Source organism: Peromyscus leucopus, chromosome 2 (genome assembly GCF_004664715.2).
Source record: "Peromyscus leucopus breed LL Stock chromosome 2, UCI_PerLeu_2.1, whole genome shotgun sequence".
In the NCBI taxonomy this organism is placed as follows: domain Eukaryota; kingdom Metazoa; phylum Chordata; class Mammalia; order Rodentia; family Cricetidae; genus Peromyscus; species Peromyscus leucopus.
The window spans coordinates 67,740,408-67,760,244 of record NC_051064.1 but is presented as its reverse complement, the minus strand read 5'-3'; the positions used below and the strand labels follow the sequence as shown (position 1 = coordinate 67,760,244).

At 43.9% G+C, this 19,837-nt stretch overlaps 2 protein-coding genes across 2 annotated transcripts in view; both read left to right on the top strand.

The window, feature by feature from the left end:
- Tmem38b (transmembrane protein 38B) overlaps positions 1–19,837 on the top strand; it is a 48,226-nt gene continuing 28,389 nt past the window's right edge. The window contains exon 1 of the mRNA XM_028873120.2: positions 1–167. Coding sequence (XP_028728953.1) covers positions 56–167 — 112 coding nt within the window. The 5' untranslated portion in view covers positions 1–55. The remainder of the gene's footprint in view (positions 168–19,837) is intronic.
- On the top strand, positions 16,421–17,326 carry LOC114695692 (dnaJ homolog subfamily C member 14-like). Its single transcript, XM_037202641.1, has one exon. It carries the CDS (start codon positions 16,490–16,492, stop codon positions 17,324–17,326), a length of 837 nt encoding a protein of 278 aa, XP_037058536.1. The 5' UTR covers positions 16,421–16,489.

Here is a 19,837-nt window from a genome sequence, read left to right as displayed (position 1 = left end):
GCGGGAGGGGAACCGGCAGCCGTGGCTGCTGGGGCCGACAGGGTCGGTCGTCGTCATGGAATACCCGTGGGATGATCTGACCCTGGCCTTCTCCCGCACGTCCATGTTCCCCTTTTTTGACGTCGCCCACTACCTGGTGTCGGTGATGGCGCTGAGGCAGCGGCCAGGTGAGTTGAAGGGGCCCGACGCGCTCCGGTTCCGCGCAGTCAGTGCCGGGGTGGCCAGGACTGGGACTCCTGAACCCCGGGCGGCCCACCTCCCGGTCCGGACCACCCGACTCTGACCTCGTCTTAGGGAAATGATGCAGACCCCTGAACAGAACGCCTCAGGGAGCACCCAGCACCGTGCTAGCGTGTTAAACCACACGAGTGGGTGGCTTTGCGTTTTCTCAGTCACTAGAGACGTGGTACAGGTTAACAGTCTCTTGGCATACGTAGTTCAGCATCTCTGTGAACCGTGTGTGGATGTGATGGGGTTTTCACAACCTTGAGTTTCACGAACCATGTGACCAGAGGGCAATGTTTGATTTCCTGTCTCTCACTGGCTTTATTTTTAAAGTTACCCCACGTTTCTATTATTTTTCTGAGTTTCTGTCTTTGCGGGTCAGGCATTTCACCGCCTTCCTGCTACCTGCTGCCTTGCCTTGTGCAGCAGGTGAAGTGTGAAGGCTTGAGGATGACTGTCTTACCTCTTATGGACTACTGACTTCCTAAGTCCTTGACTCCTTTACGTTTTTCGAGAGTTTCTAAGTCCCACTCATTGTTTGAAGAACAGAGCATCTGCAAGGGCTAATGCTTCTCCGATTAAAAAAGAACTACTTTTTTTTTTTTTTTATACTACTTCCACACATCCGAAATCTGATAGTATCTTGTATTGACTAAATCAGATGTTCTCGAAGTGTGGTTCACTTTTTTCACGTGCTTTCCTGTCACACGGTGTAAAAATTCATTATTTTCATGATAGTCAGAAGTTCTTCACGTCTTCATTGCCTTTAGGACTGTACAGTGAAGTTTCCCAGCAGCTCTGTGGCTTATAGTGTCGTAAAAGATGGAAACATGATGGGGTCAGCCAGCTGTGCCTGTTTGAAGCTGGACACTCAGGAGATTGCCCAAATACACAACAGTGTGCCTTTTCTCACGAAATAGTTTTGGCTTTGGGAAATACACTTATTTTAGTAAAGAACACATTATTTTAACATTTAATGCGTTATTTTAAAATTAGTATGTAAAAACTTTAAAAACTGTTGACATTTTTAAGTGCTAAATGTAAACTAACACTCTAGGCCTTTTGTTGTTGTTACTGGAGGTGATGTTAGGGAAATGCCCTCCCACTCAGTGTAGCCCCAGGCCGAGCCATTTCTAATGTCATTTTTTAAAGGATATTATTTACATAAGTATATTCACTATTTTTTTAATCATAAAGTTACATGATTAACCATGGTCATGATTAAAATATAATGTATTTTTCTCACCTTCTCCAAATCCCCTTTTCCCCTTGGTAGTCCCTTCCTCCAAACTGTGGCACCCCATGCATGCCTTCTCTAAATTTCAGGGTGTATAGAAATCCAAAATTTGAGACTCCAGATTTTGAGAATCACTTGGATAATTGAATGCCAATAGACATGGAGGGAAACATGCTTTTCTCCTAATACTAGTAAATGACTGCGTTCACAGGAGAACGCCTACGTAAGCAGTGCCCTTTAATGTTAACAGTAGTCCTTACTGTCAGTCCTCAACCTCTTGTTATTTTCATAGTCAGAAAATAGTTTTCATTTGCATTTTTCCCGATTATTAATGTGTGTGCTCCCTTGGTTTATTGGTCATTTGTGTTTAATTCCTGTACATGTCTAATATCTTTTGCCTGTTCTGTTGAGATGTAGCTTGTTGTTTTACTTTGTTGATTTTCTTCATGCATCATGGACATTCTATTGGAAGTGCTAAAGCTTTTTGTTTTATTTTTTTCCCTCGTTAAATTTTAGCTTTTAGTGCAGAAGTTTTAAAAATTTCATGGTTAAATCTGGTTTCTTTTTTTTAATAGACAGACATACTTTTATAGACAGATCTCCTTTATGACTTTTAGGCTTTATATATTGTTTCAGGAAGGTTGGTCTCTGCTGAGGATTATAGAAGTGCTGATTTATGCTCTCTTAAAAATATATTTATTTTTATTTTTAATTGTGTGTGTGTATGTGCACATGAGTACAGGTGCCCGCAGAGGCCACTGGGTCAGAGTTCCCTGGAGCTGGAGTTATGCTAGCTTTACAGCTATTTCTGAGCCATCCATTGAGGGTGCTAGAAACTGAATCAGGTCCTCTGTGAGAGTAGTAAGTGTTCCTAACCATTGAACCACATTTCCAGCCCCTTATTAAGGTTTTTAGTTACAAAGGGAGCATTTGGGGCTGGAGAGATGGCTTAGCGGGTAAGAAAGCTTGCTGCTCAGGCCTGAGGACTTGAGATCGAATCCCTAGTCCCTATGTGAAAAGTTGTGCATAGCTACATGTGCTTGTAAACTCGGCTCTGTGGGGGTTGGGAGAGGCAGGAGGATTGTTGGAGCTTAGCTTCGGGTACAGAGAGAGGCCATGTCGGGAAGGAGTAAGGTGGAAAGTGATAGAGTAGGACACTGATGATGTCCTCTGCTTTCCATGAACACTACGCTCCACTGCACCCTCCCCCCCACCCCCACACACCTTAATCGCTCTGCAACCATTTGGTGGTAGATGGTATTTCTTCACAAGTCTTTGAATCGCAGTGATGAATTATTGCAAAGGGCCCTTGGAACTCAGTGATGGCGGCAGAGTGACTAACTGAAGGGCTTGCCCTCTTACAGAGACCATTCTGCATGGCCCTTTGCAGGTCCCTAGTATTTACTTGCTTTCTTCAGCCTTGCATTTCTTTTGGCAGTTACTGAAATTCTTTCAGTAAATTCTCTTTAGCTTAAGTTTGCCATATTGCTTGTAGCCAAGAACCCACATTTCTTTTTCTAGCCTCCTTATGAGAAACATCAGTCCTGGTACAGAGTTACCAGCAGTAATGCTGATTGTAGTTCCCACCTTCCTCCTGCTTTTAGTGAGGATGATCCTAATGTTTAATGAAATGTGATGTTTTCCGTGGGCTTTTGGGAGGCATCTTGTAAGACAGTTTTATTGTATTTGTTAAGTCTCTAGGTTGCTCCTCTTTGCCACCCAAACAGAGAAGGTGACAAATTTTATCTTTTTTTTTTTAATTAAAAATCAATCGATTCAGGATTGGTAAATGTCTGTAATCCTAGTACTTGGGAGGTACATACAGGAGGACTGGACTGAAGGTGAGCTTGGGCTACATAGCAAGACCTTGTCTCAAAACAAAACAAAATAAAACACCCGAAAGAAATCTATTGAGGTAAATAATTATATATATTGTTTTTCACATGGAAATGTAATATCGATTACATGAATGTATTTTTTTTTTTTTTTTTTTTTTTTCGAGACAGGGTTTCTCTGTATAACTTTGAGCCTTTCCTGGAACTCACTCTGTAGTCCAGGCTGGCCTCGAACTCACAGAAATCCACCTGCCTCTGCCTCCCAAGTGCTGGGATTATAGGTGTGCGCTACCACCGCCACCAGGCTGCACATGAATGTAATTTGAAAAATTATGAATCATTATATTCTTGGAATAAACTTTACTTGCTTTGTGTATTATTTTAGTGTATTTTGGAGTTGAATTGTTAATATGTGATCTAAACTTTTACATTCATGTTTATTATGGGTGTTTGCATATTCAATTTTTTTTTGAGACAAGGTTTTTTCTGTAGCCCTGGCTGTCCTGGAACTAGCTCTGTAAACTGGGCTGGCCTTGAACTTACAGAGATCTGCATGCTTCTGCCTCCAGAGTGCTGGGATCAAAGGCGTGCCCCACCACTACCCCAAGGTTCTGCTGTTTTTAAAAATAGGTTTAGATCAAGATGACTTTTTAAGTAAGTTGCTTGGTAATTTACATTTTTCTCAGGAGTCACCTGTCTCCTTTAGGTTTTTAAGTCTCTCAGAGTAGATCTGTATGTCTCTAGATCCTTTACTAGTTTAGCCTTTATTTTTGGGGTGTGTATGAAGTATGTATGTATTCATGCATATAGGTGCCAATGCATGAGCAGGCGAAAGTTGATGATGGGTATCTCCCCTGTTCATGCTAGTAGAGACAGCTTTTCTCACTGAACCTTGAGCTCACTGGTTGTCTGGAATGCAGAGCTTTCTCTGCTCACCAAGTGCTAGGTTATGGATGTGTGCATTGCTGTCCCCAGCTTTATGTGGGCATTAGAGAATCTGAACTCAGGTCCTCATGCTTACGTGGCAAGCACTTTACCAATGGCACCATCTCCCCACTCCACCCTGTAGTTTACTCTGAAGCGTTTCTTTGAATTTTGTGGATCTTATGCCTTATGATACTTTTATAGGTTCTCATGTATCTTTTCTCTTTTCATTTTGTTAAAATACATTTGTCCAGACTTTTGTCTGTAGATACGGGGATTAGCTTGTGTACTCTGCCTGTATGATCAGCATTTCTTTGTCTTAATCTAGAACTGAAGCCCTGATGTGTGCGCGTCTCATCCGAAGTTCAACTCCATTATCACTTAGTAGATTCATGCTTTACGAGTTGACGGTGCTGTTGTGATGGCTGCAGAAAACTCCATTTTGTGCTAGGCACCCATGTTACTAGCCACTTGTCTCTGACCTAAATTCCTGAAGGATAAGTTCCCAGCAGCCCTCCCTAGAATTGTGTAACTGTTGTGAAGTGATTAGCTGCTTGCTCTGACTTCTGTAACGTCACTTACTACTGTGTGCAAGGGGAGTAAGGCAGTTCCTCACGCAGCTGTGAATTCCACAGGAGGGAAGTGCTGTGGTTTTCACCTTTAGAAGCCCTTCCTTCACCTGCTTCTGGGTGGTGCATCTCTGATTTGGGTTAGAGTCTGCGGCCTTGCTAGCAGTTTCAATAAATTTGGCCAATTATAATCTGAATTGAATCTGGTTGTCTTTTCTGGGTGGTTTCAAACTCTATATAACACTTTCAAGCCCTCAATGAACAGTTCTCCAGAGCTCTAGAACCCATAGTACAGTAAAGCCTATAATTCATGTATGTGCAGATAGCACAGAGTTCTTCCCCTATCCACAACAGGGCCCTAAGAATTTAAGGCTAGCCGGAACTATACAATGAGTTCAAAGCCAGCCTGGGCAACAAGAGGTCCTGTCTCATCCCCCACCTCCAAACTCTGAAACAGCTTATCAGTGTAACATTACCAGATTATTGGGTAGTCATTGACTTTCTATTCAATGTAATTTTTTCTCCAGCTATTAAAATAATTCAGGCAATTTTTAAATGACACTTACCATGATTAGAATACATTTAGTAGAGCGAGTGCACGCGCGCGCGCGCGCGCACACACACACACACACACACACACACACACACACACAAAATCCACCTTAACAGTGTGCTATAAAAAACGAGCTCTGCATCTGGACATTGGCAGCAAATGCAGGAAAACACACCACGGACTTTGTGATGCAGGGAGCGTGGCTGGTTTTAATTCTGTTACCATAGATCTTTCCAGCTTGGCCATCTCCCAGCAGAGGAGGATGTGACAGGTGTGTGGCTGGCAGATGTTAAGTTCCGTTTCACACTCACCGCGACGGCTGTGTGCAGCCCACACCGCAGGCAGACCTCCAGCCTGCTCAGAGATGGCTCTGGGGCAGCCATTAGATATGTCTGTGAACAGAGGGGTTTGGGAGTTGGTGATGAGGAAAGATTTCCAGGAGAGAAGCAAAGAAGGCTTCATGCTCCTCGTGTCAACAGTAAGTGTGATGTTAAGGGAGGCAGAGTTTAGGCTCATATTTTAATAACAACAATCAGCCTACTAAATTATAGCAGGTACTAAAAGACCATTGGTTCGGGATAATATAGAAGAGTTTCTGGAGCCAAAGACACTAATAGGGAGATTTTCTAGCTGGTGATTAAAATAACAAACCTGGGACTGAGGATGTGGCTTGGTAGTGGAGTTCTTAGCTAGCATTCACTACTGCTTGGGTTCAGCTGCCAGTAGAGAAAAACAAGCAAAAGCTGACCAGCCAACAGACTCCCTCAAGGCTGAAGGTATGCTGAATCTGGCCAGCGTGGATTCCTGTAGGATCTGGCCAGCGTGGATTCCTGTAGGATCTGGCCAGTGTGGGTTCCTGTAGGATCTGGCCAGTGTGGGTTCCTGTAGGATCTGGCCAGTGTGGGTTCCTGTAGGATCTGGCCAGTGTGGGTTCCTGTAGGATCTGGCCAGTGTGGGTTCCTGTAGGATCTGGCCAGCATGGATTCCTGTAGGATCTGGCCAGTGTGGGTTCCTGTAGGACCCAGGGTTGCTCACAGAGAAGACACAGTGAGACGTCTTTGCTCCATCCCCCAGCTCACTTCTCTTGACACGGTGTCTCGTGTACTCCAGGCTAGCTTTGAACTTGCTATGGAGCTGAGGATGACCTTAAATTTCTAGTTCTCCTGCCTCCACCTCCTGAGTGAGTGCTGGAATTACAGGTTTGTGTCGGCACACCTAGTTTTATTTATCAAATCCAGGGATTCACGATGCATGCTGAACAAACGCTCCACCAGCTGAGATCTGTCCCTAGCAGGTTCTTCTTTCCTCCCCTTTCAAACCTGTATTTCCTTAAGAGCCTGGTTTTATTTTTCATCTCTGCCAACACATCACTGCTCGGAATTTGTATCCTATCATTTGTGAAACCTCTGGGTAGGTTTTATGAAATGCCAGTGTAGGTTGGAGAATAAAAGGTTTTGTGAGAAACTGCTTTTCTGTCAACAGCACTTACACCTTCCCCAGCTTGTTAAACTTTCTGTTAAGGAATCTGAATCTTTTACTGGCCCTACATTGTAAAAACGTCTATGCAAACCTGTAATCTCTCTCACCTGATAAAACTTTCGTTAAGGGAGGCCTGTGTGCTCCCAGAATATGATGGCCCGGGCTGGCAGATCCCTCTCTTACCTTGGCATAAGTTGTTTTCCAGCCAGCCAACTGGAAAAGACTGAGGATGCAGCCCGCCAGTGTGGAGAGGTCTTACACTCCAGGGTGAGGATAAAAACGTTTCAGTTTTCCTGCTTGGTGTGCTCTCTTGCCTCCTAAAAAGAAATTGCCTTGCTGGGTTATTTTGTATTGTTTCTTTGTGTGGCAATAAGAATATTCTTCTCTAACAGTTGGAGAACTACCTCTCATATTTGTCTGTCTGGGGTTGTAGTTTTTTTTTCTTTAGATACATTTTTACCATGTTTTAAATTATGTGTATGAGTGTCTGTCTGTAGGGGTATGTGTGCATGGGTGCAGGTTCCATGGGAAGCCAGAGGTCTGAGGGGGCACTCTAGATTCCCTAGAACTGGACTGTGAGACACTCAGCATGGGTGCTGGGAATTGAACTTGGGTCCTCTGCAAGAACACTGTGTTCTTAACCACTGAGCCATCTCTTCAGCTCCTTACTTGTAGTTATTTAAACCCAAGGAAGGAGAGTAGCATCCTTCTCTTTCTAGATTACTTTTGCTTTATAACCAAAGACACAAAAGCATCAGCCTATTTATGTGAACTGGATCTTTTCCCAATTACTTCCATTTGTCTCATAAATAGATCTAGTTCCTCCTAAGTCTTGGCATCTAATTTCTGTAGTTTTTGACTTGGGTTAGTAGTGTACAATTTTTTTTTCTAGATAGGGTTTCTCTGTGTAGCCCTGGCTGTCCTGGAACTCATTTTGTAAACCAGGCTGGTCTAGAACTCAGAGATCCGCCTACCTCTTGCCTCCTGAGTGCTGGGATTAAAGGCATGTGCCACCATTTTTGGCTATATCATCAATTTTAATCTTATTTTCTTATTTTATACTTAAAATCTTGTCTCCTCTAGACCCTTTTTTGTTTCTGTTTTTAAGTTTTTGTTTTGTTTCGAGAAAGAGATTTATGTGACTCAGGGTAGCTTTGAACTCATCTTACAGTTGGGATTTTCAACTTGTGGGCCACGACACCTTAGGCAAACCTCTGTCTCCATAAATCTTTACATTACAATTCATAACAGCAAAATTACAGTTATGAAGTAGCAATGAAACAATTCTATGGTGGCGTCACCACAACATGAGGAACTGTATTAAAGGGTCGCAGCATTAGGAAGGCCGAGAACCACCGCCTTAGGGCTTCCCCTGAGTGCTGGGATTAGGGTGTGTGCCACTAGTTTTTTCCCTAAATCTTAATAAATTAATTAAATTAAAATAATTTGGCTGTGGTGGCACGAGCTATGGTGAAAGTTTGAAGTCCTAGTACTCAGGAGGTTGACAAGGGATGTTCATGAGTTCCAGGCCAACCTAGGCTGCATAATGAGACCCTCTCTCAAAAAACAAAAAAATAACCGATCAGCAGCCCCCACCCAAAAAACAAAAACAAAAACAAAACAAAAACAAAAACAAACAAAAAACCCACCTTGAACATATTAATTTAAGTCTATGTTCACATCCAGGTTCTTTTCTCCAAGAGCCCCCGCCCAAGGTTTCATGTAGCCTAGGCTAGCTTTGAACTAGAAGATAGCCTTGGAATTGAGCCGGGTGTCACAGGCATGCATCGCCCTGCTCAATTGTTTGGCCTGCTGCATGCTAAGCAAGCGCTTCACCAACTGAGCTACATCCCCCGCCTTCTGGAAATTTAATCTGCAATTATTTCTTCTATCCATGACATCTGTTATTTCAGTCTCAAGTCTACAACACTTTTGCTAGCTTTCCAATCATGTGTTGTTCATTAAACCAAATTGTTACTGAACAGCGTGCTCGTTCAGGCACTATATTAGATACTGAGGATCCCCAAAAAAGATACTGTTACAGCCCTACATAAGCTCAGCTCTTTTCTTTTTCAGTAGTGTCTCCTAAGGCAGCACCATCCTTCTCACACAGTAATAATAGTTACTCAGTTCAGCTCCATGAAGACTATTTCAGCTGGATAATTATAATCCCTCCGCACTCCTGTAGTAGTGCACTCATTTGGATGTGGAGTTGGGGCGAGTCGCATCCTTCCTAAGGCACACGGGTAGTAAATTATAGAGCTTGTTCTTGACTCCAGATCTTGCTAGTTCCAGTTTCTTACTGTTCACTGTTCACTTTCGCTTTGCAGCCGTATTTAATGTTCTTGGTTTCTCAATATTTATAAGTCTCAATACGTTGTTATTTGTTATATTTTTTTCTCCTCCACGATTTTTGTCATTTCCACACCACAAAGCAATTTCTTCATTGTTTTTATAATTAAATACAGAAATAAAGGTTGCCATTGTTTCTGCCTCTAGTTTGTGGGAGATGAAAGGGTTAATATATTAAGAACTTGTTAATCTTGGTGTTATAAACAGGTGGAGTGACAGCAGCATATCTTGCAGTTTTTGTGGATGCCTATATATTCATGCAAGAGGGACAACAGTCATAAATATACAGCCTGTGAATGTTCAAAATGTATCTCTCCATGTAAGCTAAGAAGACGGCATCCATGATTTTCAGAAGCACCTTTTGCTGTATGATTTTAAAAGCTAGAACAGGCTCTGTCTAGTGTGGAGTAAGGAAGGATGTGTTAGAAAGGACAGTTCACGGGCTGGGGCTGGCCTCAGTCTGGAATGTGCTTGTGCCACACAGGCGTGAGGATCTGCGTTCCACCCCTCGTAAGCTGTGGTCAGAAGCTCTGTGCTGTGGCACTCACGGGTAATCCCAGTGGTGGGATTTCTGGCTAGCCAGTCTAGCTGAATTGGTAAGTTTTAGGTTCAGTAAGAGACCTGTCTCAAAAAGTAAGCTTGAGGGGGATTCCCAGCTTCTACCTCTGCCTCCACATGTGCATACATCTATATAGCTATATATTGATACACACACACACACACACACACACACACACACACACACACACACACACCCCTCTAATTTACTCCTGAGTTTAGAGAGTTATAGTTATTGCTTGAATATATTTTCTTCTCCTCCTCTTCTATCCTTCTTCTTTTTTATTTTTATATTTATTTATTTAGATGAACAGGAAGAATCTTTGACCAGGCATAAGATACCAGTTAGTGATATGGTAGAGCGCATGCTCCTAAAGACAGTAGAGCAGTGTCTGAACTCTACCAATAATGGGTTGGGTAGCATGGGGTGAGAACTTTAAACTCAGCATTCTGTTTGTATAATGAGAGGGCTGGACTGAACACCAGCTAGAGTGGCTTCTCCTCAGGGGTCCTAGTTTGGGCTCTATGGAGCTTTTCTCTATGCTTCTAGGTTTTCATAATTTCAGCTTATCCTTTGTTCCCCCAGAATAGTAACTGCTTTCTGAAGCTCATACCTCTGTTATATTGTATTTACTTTCGCTTTTCAACTGTTTAGTTGAACTTCTATATGAATTTAGTTCTTTATATTAAATTCTGTCTGTTAAAGTAACTTTGTTTTCAGTCATCTGACAAGAGGCTTAACTGATAAAAGAACCCAGAGGTAGAGTTTAACTTTACATTCTGGTTTGTAAGTGTCTTGTGTTGTTTTTTTTTTTTTGGGGGGGGGCGGTTTATTTTTCTTTTTTTTCCAAGTCAGGGTTTCTCTGTGTAGCCTGCTGTCCTGGAACTCACTATGTAGCTCAGGCTGATCTCGAACTCAGAGATCCACCTGCCTCTGCCTCCCAAGTGCTGGGATTGAAGGCATGCTTCACTACACCTAGCAGTGTTTGTCTGTTGGTTTTTTAATGGGAACTATTGGGGTCCAGCCCCTTGATAGCCCTCTACCAAGGTCTGTGGAAGAATCTACAACCAGCTGATAATCTAATCTTAGACATATGAAATGAATCTACGTACACCATGCTTCTTTGTCTGTCTACTTTATTCCTCTAAGACAAAATTCTATCTATACAGCTTCAGTTCTGTTCTCACACTCAACTCCACTCTGTTCCTTCTCTTCCTGCCCTCTCATTGTCCTAGTCCTAACTCAGCTCTCAACCTCATCTTCACTCTCTGCTCCTCCGTCCATGCCCCATCCCTTCCTTTCCCAGTCTCCTGACCCAACGCAATCCACCTACAATCTGTAAAAACTCTGCTTGGAGCAAAGAAACCTGCCTAATCCACCTGGTATCCAGAAATGTCATTCCACCTGGTATCCAGAAAACCCTTTTTCTAAGTAAATTGCTCTAGGGCTGTGTGAGGAGGGGAGATCTGAGCTTGATTTGCACAAGAAGCAAAGCTATGCGCCTAACTTCCCCTTGGGCCAGGCGGTGTCTCCATAAGGGTGTTTACCTTAGTTCAGGGGCCTCAGGCACCTCCCGGGTGGTCTGGCCAGCTATTTTTGCTTGTCCATGGATGCTTGCTAAGGGAGAGTTGCAGAAGGCAGACATCCAATTCAAGTGTTAAGGAAGGAGCTGAGGTCCTGAAGGCAGTAAACCTTGTCTATGTGGATTTATTCAGATATCTAATGTCCCAAGAAATGATCCATCCATACCATTATAAGTTCTTGGGAAGTTATGAGTGCACAAGAAGTTCATAGCAGGAAACAGCTGGTATATTAAAAGCTGAATAACACCAAATATTCCCTGAGATTTGGCTCAGTCCTCTGGAAGAGTTCCTTGATTCTTCCAGGTATTAGCATTGTCATAATCAGCTGAATTCCTACTTCATATTTCTGCTGTGCCCATAGCATTTTTTTTTTTTCAAAAATGAAAACAGCCAGGTGGTGGTGGTGGTGATGGCGCACGCCTTTAATCCCAGCACTCTGGAGGCAGAGCCAGGTGGATCTCTGTGATTTCAAAGCTAGCCTGGTCTACAGAGTGAGCTCCAGGACAGGCACCAAAACTACACAGAGAAACCCTGTCTCAAAAAACCAAAAAAAAAAAAAAAAAAAAAAGAAAAAGAAAAAAAAAAAGAAAAGAAAAGAAAGAAAAAAATGAAAACAGCTGTCTTTATGTAACCCTGATTGTCCTGGAACTTCCTATGTACACCAGGCTGTCCTCTTTCTCTTCAGTGCTGAGATGTAGGTTTTGTTTTTCTTTTCTTTTCTTTCTCTCTCTCCCTCCTTCCTTTCTTTCTTCCTCTCCCTCTCTTTCTTTCTTTCTCTTTTACTCTTTGGTAGACCTGCCACCCAGCTCCCCAATAATCATATGGAGGCTTATTCTTTCTTATGAATGCCTGGCCTTAGCTTGGCTTGTTTCTATCCAGTTTCTCTTAAATTACCCCACCTACCTTTTGCCTCTGGGCTTTTACCTTTCTCTATTTCTGTATATCTTTTCTTTCCTTCTTCTATTGTGTCTCACCCTGTGGCTGGCACCTTCTTTTCTTGCTCCTCTGATCTTTTTTTCTCCTTCTATTTATTCTCTTTGCCTGGCAATCCTGCCTATCCCTTTCCCGCCTAGCTATTAACTGTTCAGCTCTTTATTATACCAATCAGGTGTTTTAGATAGATGAAGTAACACAGCTTCACAGAGTTAAACAAATGCAACATAAAAGAATGCAACACATCTTTGTATTATTAAACAAATGTTCCATAGCATCAACAAATGTAACATATCTTCAATTAATATTCCACAAACTGGGATAAAAGGTTTGCATCACCACCCATGCCTTACATGTATCTTGTTAAGACATATACTGCTATTTCTTAATCATCAGATCCAGTCAGTATAATATCTGTAGAGGAAGCTGGTGTGATGTTGTGTGGATGCCTAGTATGATATTGTCTCTGTGGAACATATTGAAATGTAGGAAAGTTACCATAGACCTGAAGACTGGGGTAGTTTAACTAAGTGAAACTGCTTCTGCCAAGTTAGTATAGAGGAAAAAGGCATTTGGCTTCTAGATTGCAAGTTGCATTACTTTGATGCAGTAAATACTGCATCATAGGTGATAGCTGCTGTTAGAGCTACTACCTCTCTAGATTCTGATAACTCATATCTCTTCACCAAGAGCCATCTGTTTTATAAAAAGACTATAAACAATCAAGCCATGTGGTTACCATCTTTTTGTTTTTCAAGATGGTACCAATTTTTATTTTATTTTATTTATTTATTTTTGGTGTGTGTGTGTGTGTGTGTGTGTGTGTGTGTGTGTGTGTGTGTAGATAGACACTACTGCACTGGTGAGGAGAGGAATCTCTATGAGTTCTTGATCCTTCCTGCCATAATGATTTATGGATCAATATGGGGATTGTGCCGGTTGCCAAGTATGTTTATTGTAGTTACACATTAAGGAACTGGGAAAATAACCACATAGTGGTTCTGTGTGTCTACTTTTCCTACTGTAATTAAAAATTGATTGAAAACTCCTTGAATTGTGTCAGACACAAATTCAGTGAGCTTTAGTTGCTTACGTTGATAAATTAAAAAAATAATTTTGATGACAAATCATATGTGACTCGTATTACTTATTCTCTGTTGCTGTGATAAAACATCATGACTAAGGTAACTTACAGAAGAAGGCATTTATTGTGGCTTCAGTTCCAGAGTCCATACTGGCCATCGCAGTATGGCAGCACCTGGCCGACGTGGTGGCAGGAGCAGGAAGCTAGGAGCTCCTATCCTCAAATACAAGCACAGAACAGAGCGAGGGACCTAGAAGTGGCAGGAGTTGAGCTCTCAAAGCCTGCTTCTGCTGCCATCCTCCCTCCATCAAGGCCACCCCTGCAGCCTCCCAACAGCCCCACAACTGGTGAGGAACTATTCCAACACTAGAAGCTGTGGGGGAGATTCCCGTTCACGGCACTGCATGAGGCACACGAGATTTATGTGTGTGTGTGTGTGTGTGTGTGTGTGTGTGTGTGTGTGTCCCCGTCAGTTACTCTCCTGTTACCCTGACAAAAGCAAGAGAGAGGAGAGTCATGGTGGGAAGCTATGACGACAGGGGCAGGAAGCTGTCTGGTCACATTTTATCCACACAAAAGAAGCAGGAGAGAGAGGGAGGGGGGAGGGAGGGAGCGAGCGAGCGAGGGATGGATGGATGGATGGATGGATGGATGGATGAGGCCTTAAAACCAGTCTGCCTCAGTGATGTACTTCCTACAGCAGCCTTTCCACAGTGTCACCAACTGAGAATCAGGTGTTTGGGACTTCTCGTTCAGACCACCACAGTGTTGTGCACGTGTTTGTGCATGTGGAGGCCACGGGATGACCTTGGCTGTTTGTTCTTTATGAACACCTTCCATCCATTCCACCCACCCCGTTTTTTTGAGACTGAGCCTCGCAGTGACCTGGAACTCACCAAGTGTGGTAGGCTGTCCAGCCATTGAGTCCCATGGATCTACCTGTCTTCATCTCACCAGTGATGGGATTATATACCACTACCCTTGGCTTTTTTATTTCTATTTTATTTTATCTTTTATCATGGTTCTCTAGGGATCAAACTCAGCTGCTGATACTTGCAAGGCAGGTATTTGAAAACTAAGCCATTTCCTCTAGCTTCCTTTTTTTTTCATGCCCCAGCCCTGTGTGTGTGTGTGTGTGTGTGTGTGTGTGTGTGTGTGTGTATAAGCCAGTGGTAAGCATCAGGTGTGGTTTCTCAAGATGTTTCCTCTTTTTTGAGACAGTCTCAGTTTTGCTTAGGAACTCACTGATCTGAAAGACTGACTGGCCAGGATCTGCCTGTCTGCAACACAGGTCACTATTACCCAGTGCTTTTTTTTTTTTTTTTTTTTCTTTTTTATTTTAAGTGAATTCTGGGGATCAAACTCAGGTCCTCATCCTTGCATAGCAAGCACTATGCTGACTGAGCTATCTCCCCAACACCTTATTTTAAAAAAGGGGAACTGTAGGGGAAAGACCAAAAAAAAAAAAAAAAAAAAAAAAAACAAAAACAAAAAAACATGTTAGTATTCATTAACACCTCAAGTGGAAGCTTTAAGAAAGCCGGTCATTCCCATGCTCCTTCCTGGGTGTCATAGCAACCACCTGCCAGCTGGATGTTAACTGTTGTGAAAATATCAACAGTGCAGTGGTTCTACCAGGAGGAGGAGAGGAAGAAAATGGAGGGAAATATGCTCAATATACAATATATACTTGCTGGAAAAAATTAAAAATACAAAAGAAAACTACAGTGCAGTGGTTCTTAAAAATAGGTACGTACTACTGACCTAAGTTTAGATTGAGTACAAGATAGAAATGTGGGGGCAGCCGCTCCCGTAGCTCCCCCTGGCCTCAGCTCGAGGGGGAGGAGTTACCGCCGCTGTTCCGCAGGAGAACTTACCATGATGGCTGTGACCTAAAGTCCTCAGGAAGCCCGGGGTCATGGCCCAGAAGCACCCCGGAGAAGGAGGGTTGTGTGGAGCCCATCACAGCTGTGGTGCCTCCCTCAGGACCTCAGGACCCTCTGTGGACCCTGAAAAACTTTCATTCTCAGAACTCGGACTCATCGGAGACGGCTCCTAATGGTACGCGCTGCCCCACCGAGCACTCTGGTCCTAAGTACACACAGCCCCCAAACCCAGCCCACTGGTCGGATCCAAGCCATGGTCCTCCAAGGGGACCGGGACCACCTAGGGAAGGAGGTGACCCTGACGAGAGTGACGCGTCTTCGGAAGAGTCCGGAGTGGACCAGGAGCTCTCAAGAGATAATGAGACTGGGTACCAGGAGGATGGGAGCCCTTCTTTTCTTTCCATTCCATCTGCTTGTAACTGCCAGGGAAGCCCTGGAGTCCCTGAAGGGGCTCACTGTGAGGAAGGAGATGGCCCTTCTAGCAACTTCTGCCACCATTGCACCTCTCCAGCCTTGGGGGAAGATGAAGAATTAGAAGAAGAATATGATGATGAGGAACCTCTTAAGTTTCCCAGTGATTTCTCACGTGTGTCCAGTGGGAAGAAACCCCCATCCCGGAGGCAGAGACACCGTTTTTTGACCAAGGAGGTTACTCGGGATAGTGGACGCAGAGATACCAGGTCCCCTGGTCGTCATCGGCTGGGCCGAAAACGAAATCAGGCGGATAAGTGCAGAGGCCTGGGACTGTGGGGAGTAGAGGAACTATGTCAGCTTGGACAGGAAAGCTTCTGGTGGCTGATTGAACTTCTGGTATTGGTGGGAGAGTATGTAGAAACTTGTGGCCATCTCATTTATGCATGCAGGCAGCTGGAAGGCAGTGATCTGGACCTTTTTCGAGTTTGGGTGGGAGTCTGGGCAGGGAGATTGGGGGGCTGGGCCCAGGTGATGGCCCAGTTTCTAAGCCAGAGCTTTTACTGTGCAGCAGGGCTATTCATCTGTTTTCTTAGGCTAGTGGGTGCTTTCCTACTTCTGGCTCTTGCCCTCTTTTTGGGTTGTCTACAGTTGGGCTGGAGGGTTTTGGTGGGCCTGGGTGACCGTTTAGGCTGGAGGGATAAGACCACTTGGATGTTCTCTTGGCTGGATTCTCCAGCCTTGCATCGTGGCTTGACTCTGTTTCTAGATAGCAGGGCATGGCAGCAGCTAGTAAGATTAGTTCATTGGAACTGGCTGGAGTTGCCTTGGGTCAAGCAGAGGACTAATAAGCAAGGTAATGCAACTGCAGCTAGTGGGCGCTACTGCCAGCCAGAAGAGGAAGTGGCCCGCCCGCCTTTTGACCATGGCTGGGGTTCCTGAGGATGAACTCAACCCTTTTCATGTGCTGGGGGTTGAAGCTACAGCATCAGATATTGAACTGAAGAAGGCCTATAGGCAGCTAACGGTGATGGTTCATCCTGATAAAAATCATCATCCCAGGGCTGAGGAGGCCTTCAAAGTTTTGTGGGCAGCTTGGGACATTGTCAGCAACTCAGAGAGGCGGAAGGAGTATGAGATGAAACGAATGGCAGAGAATGAGCTGAGCTGGTCAGTGAATGAGTTTCTGTCGAAGCTACAAGATGACCTCAAGGAGGCAATGAATACCATGATGTGTAGCCGATGCCAAGGAAAGCATAGGAGGTTTGAAATGGACCGGGAACCTAAGAGTGCCAGATACTGTGCTGAGTGTAACAGGCTGCATCCTGCTGAGGAGGGAGACTTTTGGGCAGAGTCGAGCATGTTAGGTCTCAAGATCACCTACTTTGCACTGATGGATGGAAAGGTCTATGACATCACAGAGCGGGCTGGATGCCAGCGTGTGGGAATCTCTCCAGATACCCACAGAGTTCCTTACCACATCTCATTTGGTTCTCGGGTTCCTGGCACCAGTGGTCGGCAGAGGGCCACTCCAGAGGCCCCTCCTGCTCACCTGCAGGATTTCTTGAGCCGGATCTTTCAAGCACCCCAGGGCAGATGTCCAATGGGAACTTCTTTGCAACGCCTCACCCTGGCCCTGGGGCCACTCCGACCTCCAAGCCCAGCAGTACAGTACCCAAGGAGAAGCCACACCTAAACGGCGGAAGAAAGTGAGGCGGCCCTTCCAATGCTGTCATCCTTCTCTTCCTTTCTCAAATCAATGTCAGGGAGTCAAAAGGGCTGTGTACAGCACAGGATGGAATTTGATTTGTTTATTTTTAAATACTTTAAAAAGGGAAAAATTTAAATTGTTCACTCAGTACTTAGAGGAAGTCCATGACCTATCCCCCCTTCCCCAACACCTAGGAACTGAATCTTGTCTTCTGACAATACCAAAGAAATAGGAGGTGGCTAGAGCAAAGAGCTTAGGGTCTGGACCCAGTCTAGTCAGTCTGTTCCTAAGGTGTGGGAACTGGGGATTTCTCTGGGGTCTGTATGCCTTTGTCTTATCATTTGCTCTCAGAGCAAGTGAAACACACCCCATTTAAATGAGTGTATCTTATTTTTTAACCCCCTTTACCCCGATGTACTAGCTGAAAGAATAAGCATGTAGCCCTAATTTTGGAGATACAGAATTCAGAGTGGAAACTGAATTTTTCCTCTGACTTTTCACTTTATGGGAAACCACCTAACTTCAGGCTTGTTGTTGCAAGGATGGTCAAAATTAATTAATTTTTAAAAGCAGACTTATGCCCTGTGCCCTTGGGTGAGGGGGAAGTACAGAGGGGTTCCCAGAGGCCCCCTTGTGAGCCAAGGGTTTGTATTTTTTTAAGTTTGTTCATATTTGTATGTACATATCTATTTAAAGCTGGGGATTATCTTTCTATAAATATATAACTGGCAACTTAAAAAAAAAAGATAGAAAGGTCACGTTCACCTACACTGAAGAGTCTGTTCAGGCTTTGTGATGACCAAGTCAGCAAATCCATTTTAGGCGGGTCTAAAGATTCATTTGGGATTTTGTAGGTGTGATTTGAAGTGAGTTTATGGAAGTGAATTATGATTTTTTGTTGTTGTTTGTTTGGTTGGTTTTTCAAGACAAGGTTTCTCTGTGTAGTTTTAGTGCCTGTCCTGGATCGCACTCTGTAGCCCAGGCTGGCCTCGAACTCACGAGATCGTCTGTCTGGCTTTAAAGCATGTGCCACCACATTGCTGTGATTAGGGTTTTATGTTTAACTTTCATTCTTAGTAAAAGTAAGTCTCATTGGAATGTAGCATATTCACTCAATTACACATCCCCTATGACTACTTTTTGCCAAATTGGAGTTGGATGATTGAACAGACACTGTATAGCCCCATGGTGTCTAAAATACTTACATCTAATCAATATAAAGTTTGGCAGTTCTTGGTTTTGTTGGTTAGAGTGAGAATGCAAGCTTTCCTGTGATCCACAGAGGGCTTATTGTAGCCACAGGACATATAACTGGGACTACTCATCATGTCGCTGACCACTGCTCTTTCCAGCACAGCCACTTCCTTGTGCCTTTCCAGTCCCAGGAGGCTGTGCAGGTAGCAGGCCTCATTCAGCTGTTGCACCATTTGCCTGTCCGTCTTCCTCCAGCTGTCCATCACAGCTCACTTGAGGTATCTGATACTAAAGTTCCTATGAGATTATTTGTACTTCAGCCATCTTGAACTTGAAACTCAGTTTAGTCTGCAGTGTGACTGCTTTTGCAAAGAATTTTTTGGAAAATAATTCTGTTGGTAGCATATTTAAAATATCTTAAGGTAGGATAGAGAATTTTCTCTCTCTCTCCTAAATGTATACTAGAAATCAAGAAATTTGGAGCTAGGGAGATAGCTCAGTGCATAGCGCACTTGCTATACATAAAGCATAAAGAAAAGATTTGGGCCGGGCGGTGGTGGCACATGCCTTTAATCCAGCACTCGGAGCAGAGGCAGGCGGATCTCAGTGAGTCGAGCCAGCCTGGTCTCCAAAGCGAGTTCCAGGAAGCGCAAAGCTACACAGAGAAACCCTGTCTCGAAAAACCAAAAAAAAAAAAAAAAAAAGAAAGGATTTGATTCCAGGACCATGTAAAGCCAGATGGTGGTGGCCACCTGTAAGTCCAGCACATGGCAAGTCAGCGGAATCCCAGGGCACCTGACTAGCAAAGACTAACTGGAATCAGTAGTCCATGGGTTCAGAGAGAACGCTGCTTAAAAGTGAAGATGCAGCCTGGTTCAGATAATCTCCTAAATGGATAAATGGTCAACCCCATGTTATCAAGGCCTGTCCAGAGACACTCCATATTTTACTTTTCTAGCTTCTTCTCTGCTCTCATGATCCTCCTGTCTCTGTGTGTCTCTGTTCTCTGTCTCTCTCTCTCTTCTCTCTCTCTCTCTCTCTCTCACACTCACACACACACACACACACACACACACACCTGTGTTTCCACACATATGCATATACACACACATACCACACATACATCTATGGCTCTGCAGTCTGAACTAGAGAAGGTTTTCTTGCTGACATCATTTTGAAAATGGGGTCAAAAAGGACCAATCTGAGGGAGGTACTCCCCTCTCCTGAGCTGTTCTCTTCCTGAATCTTTTCTGTCTAATACACCCTAGTTCATTATTTAAGGACTGTTGATTTGCTTTCGCT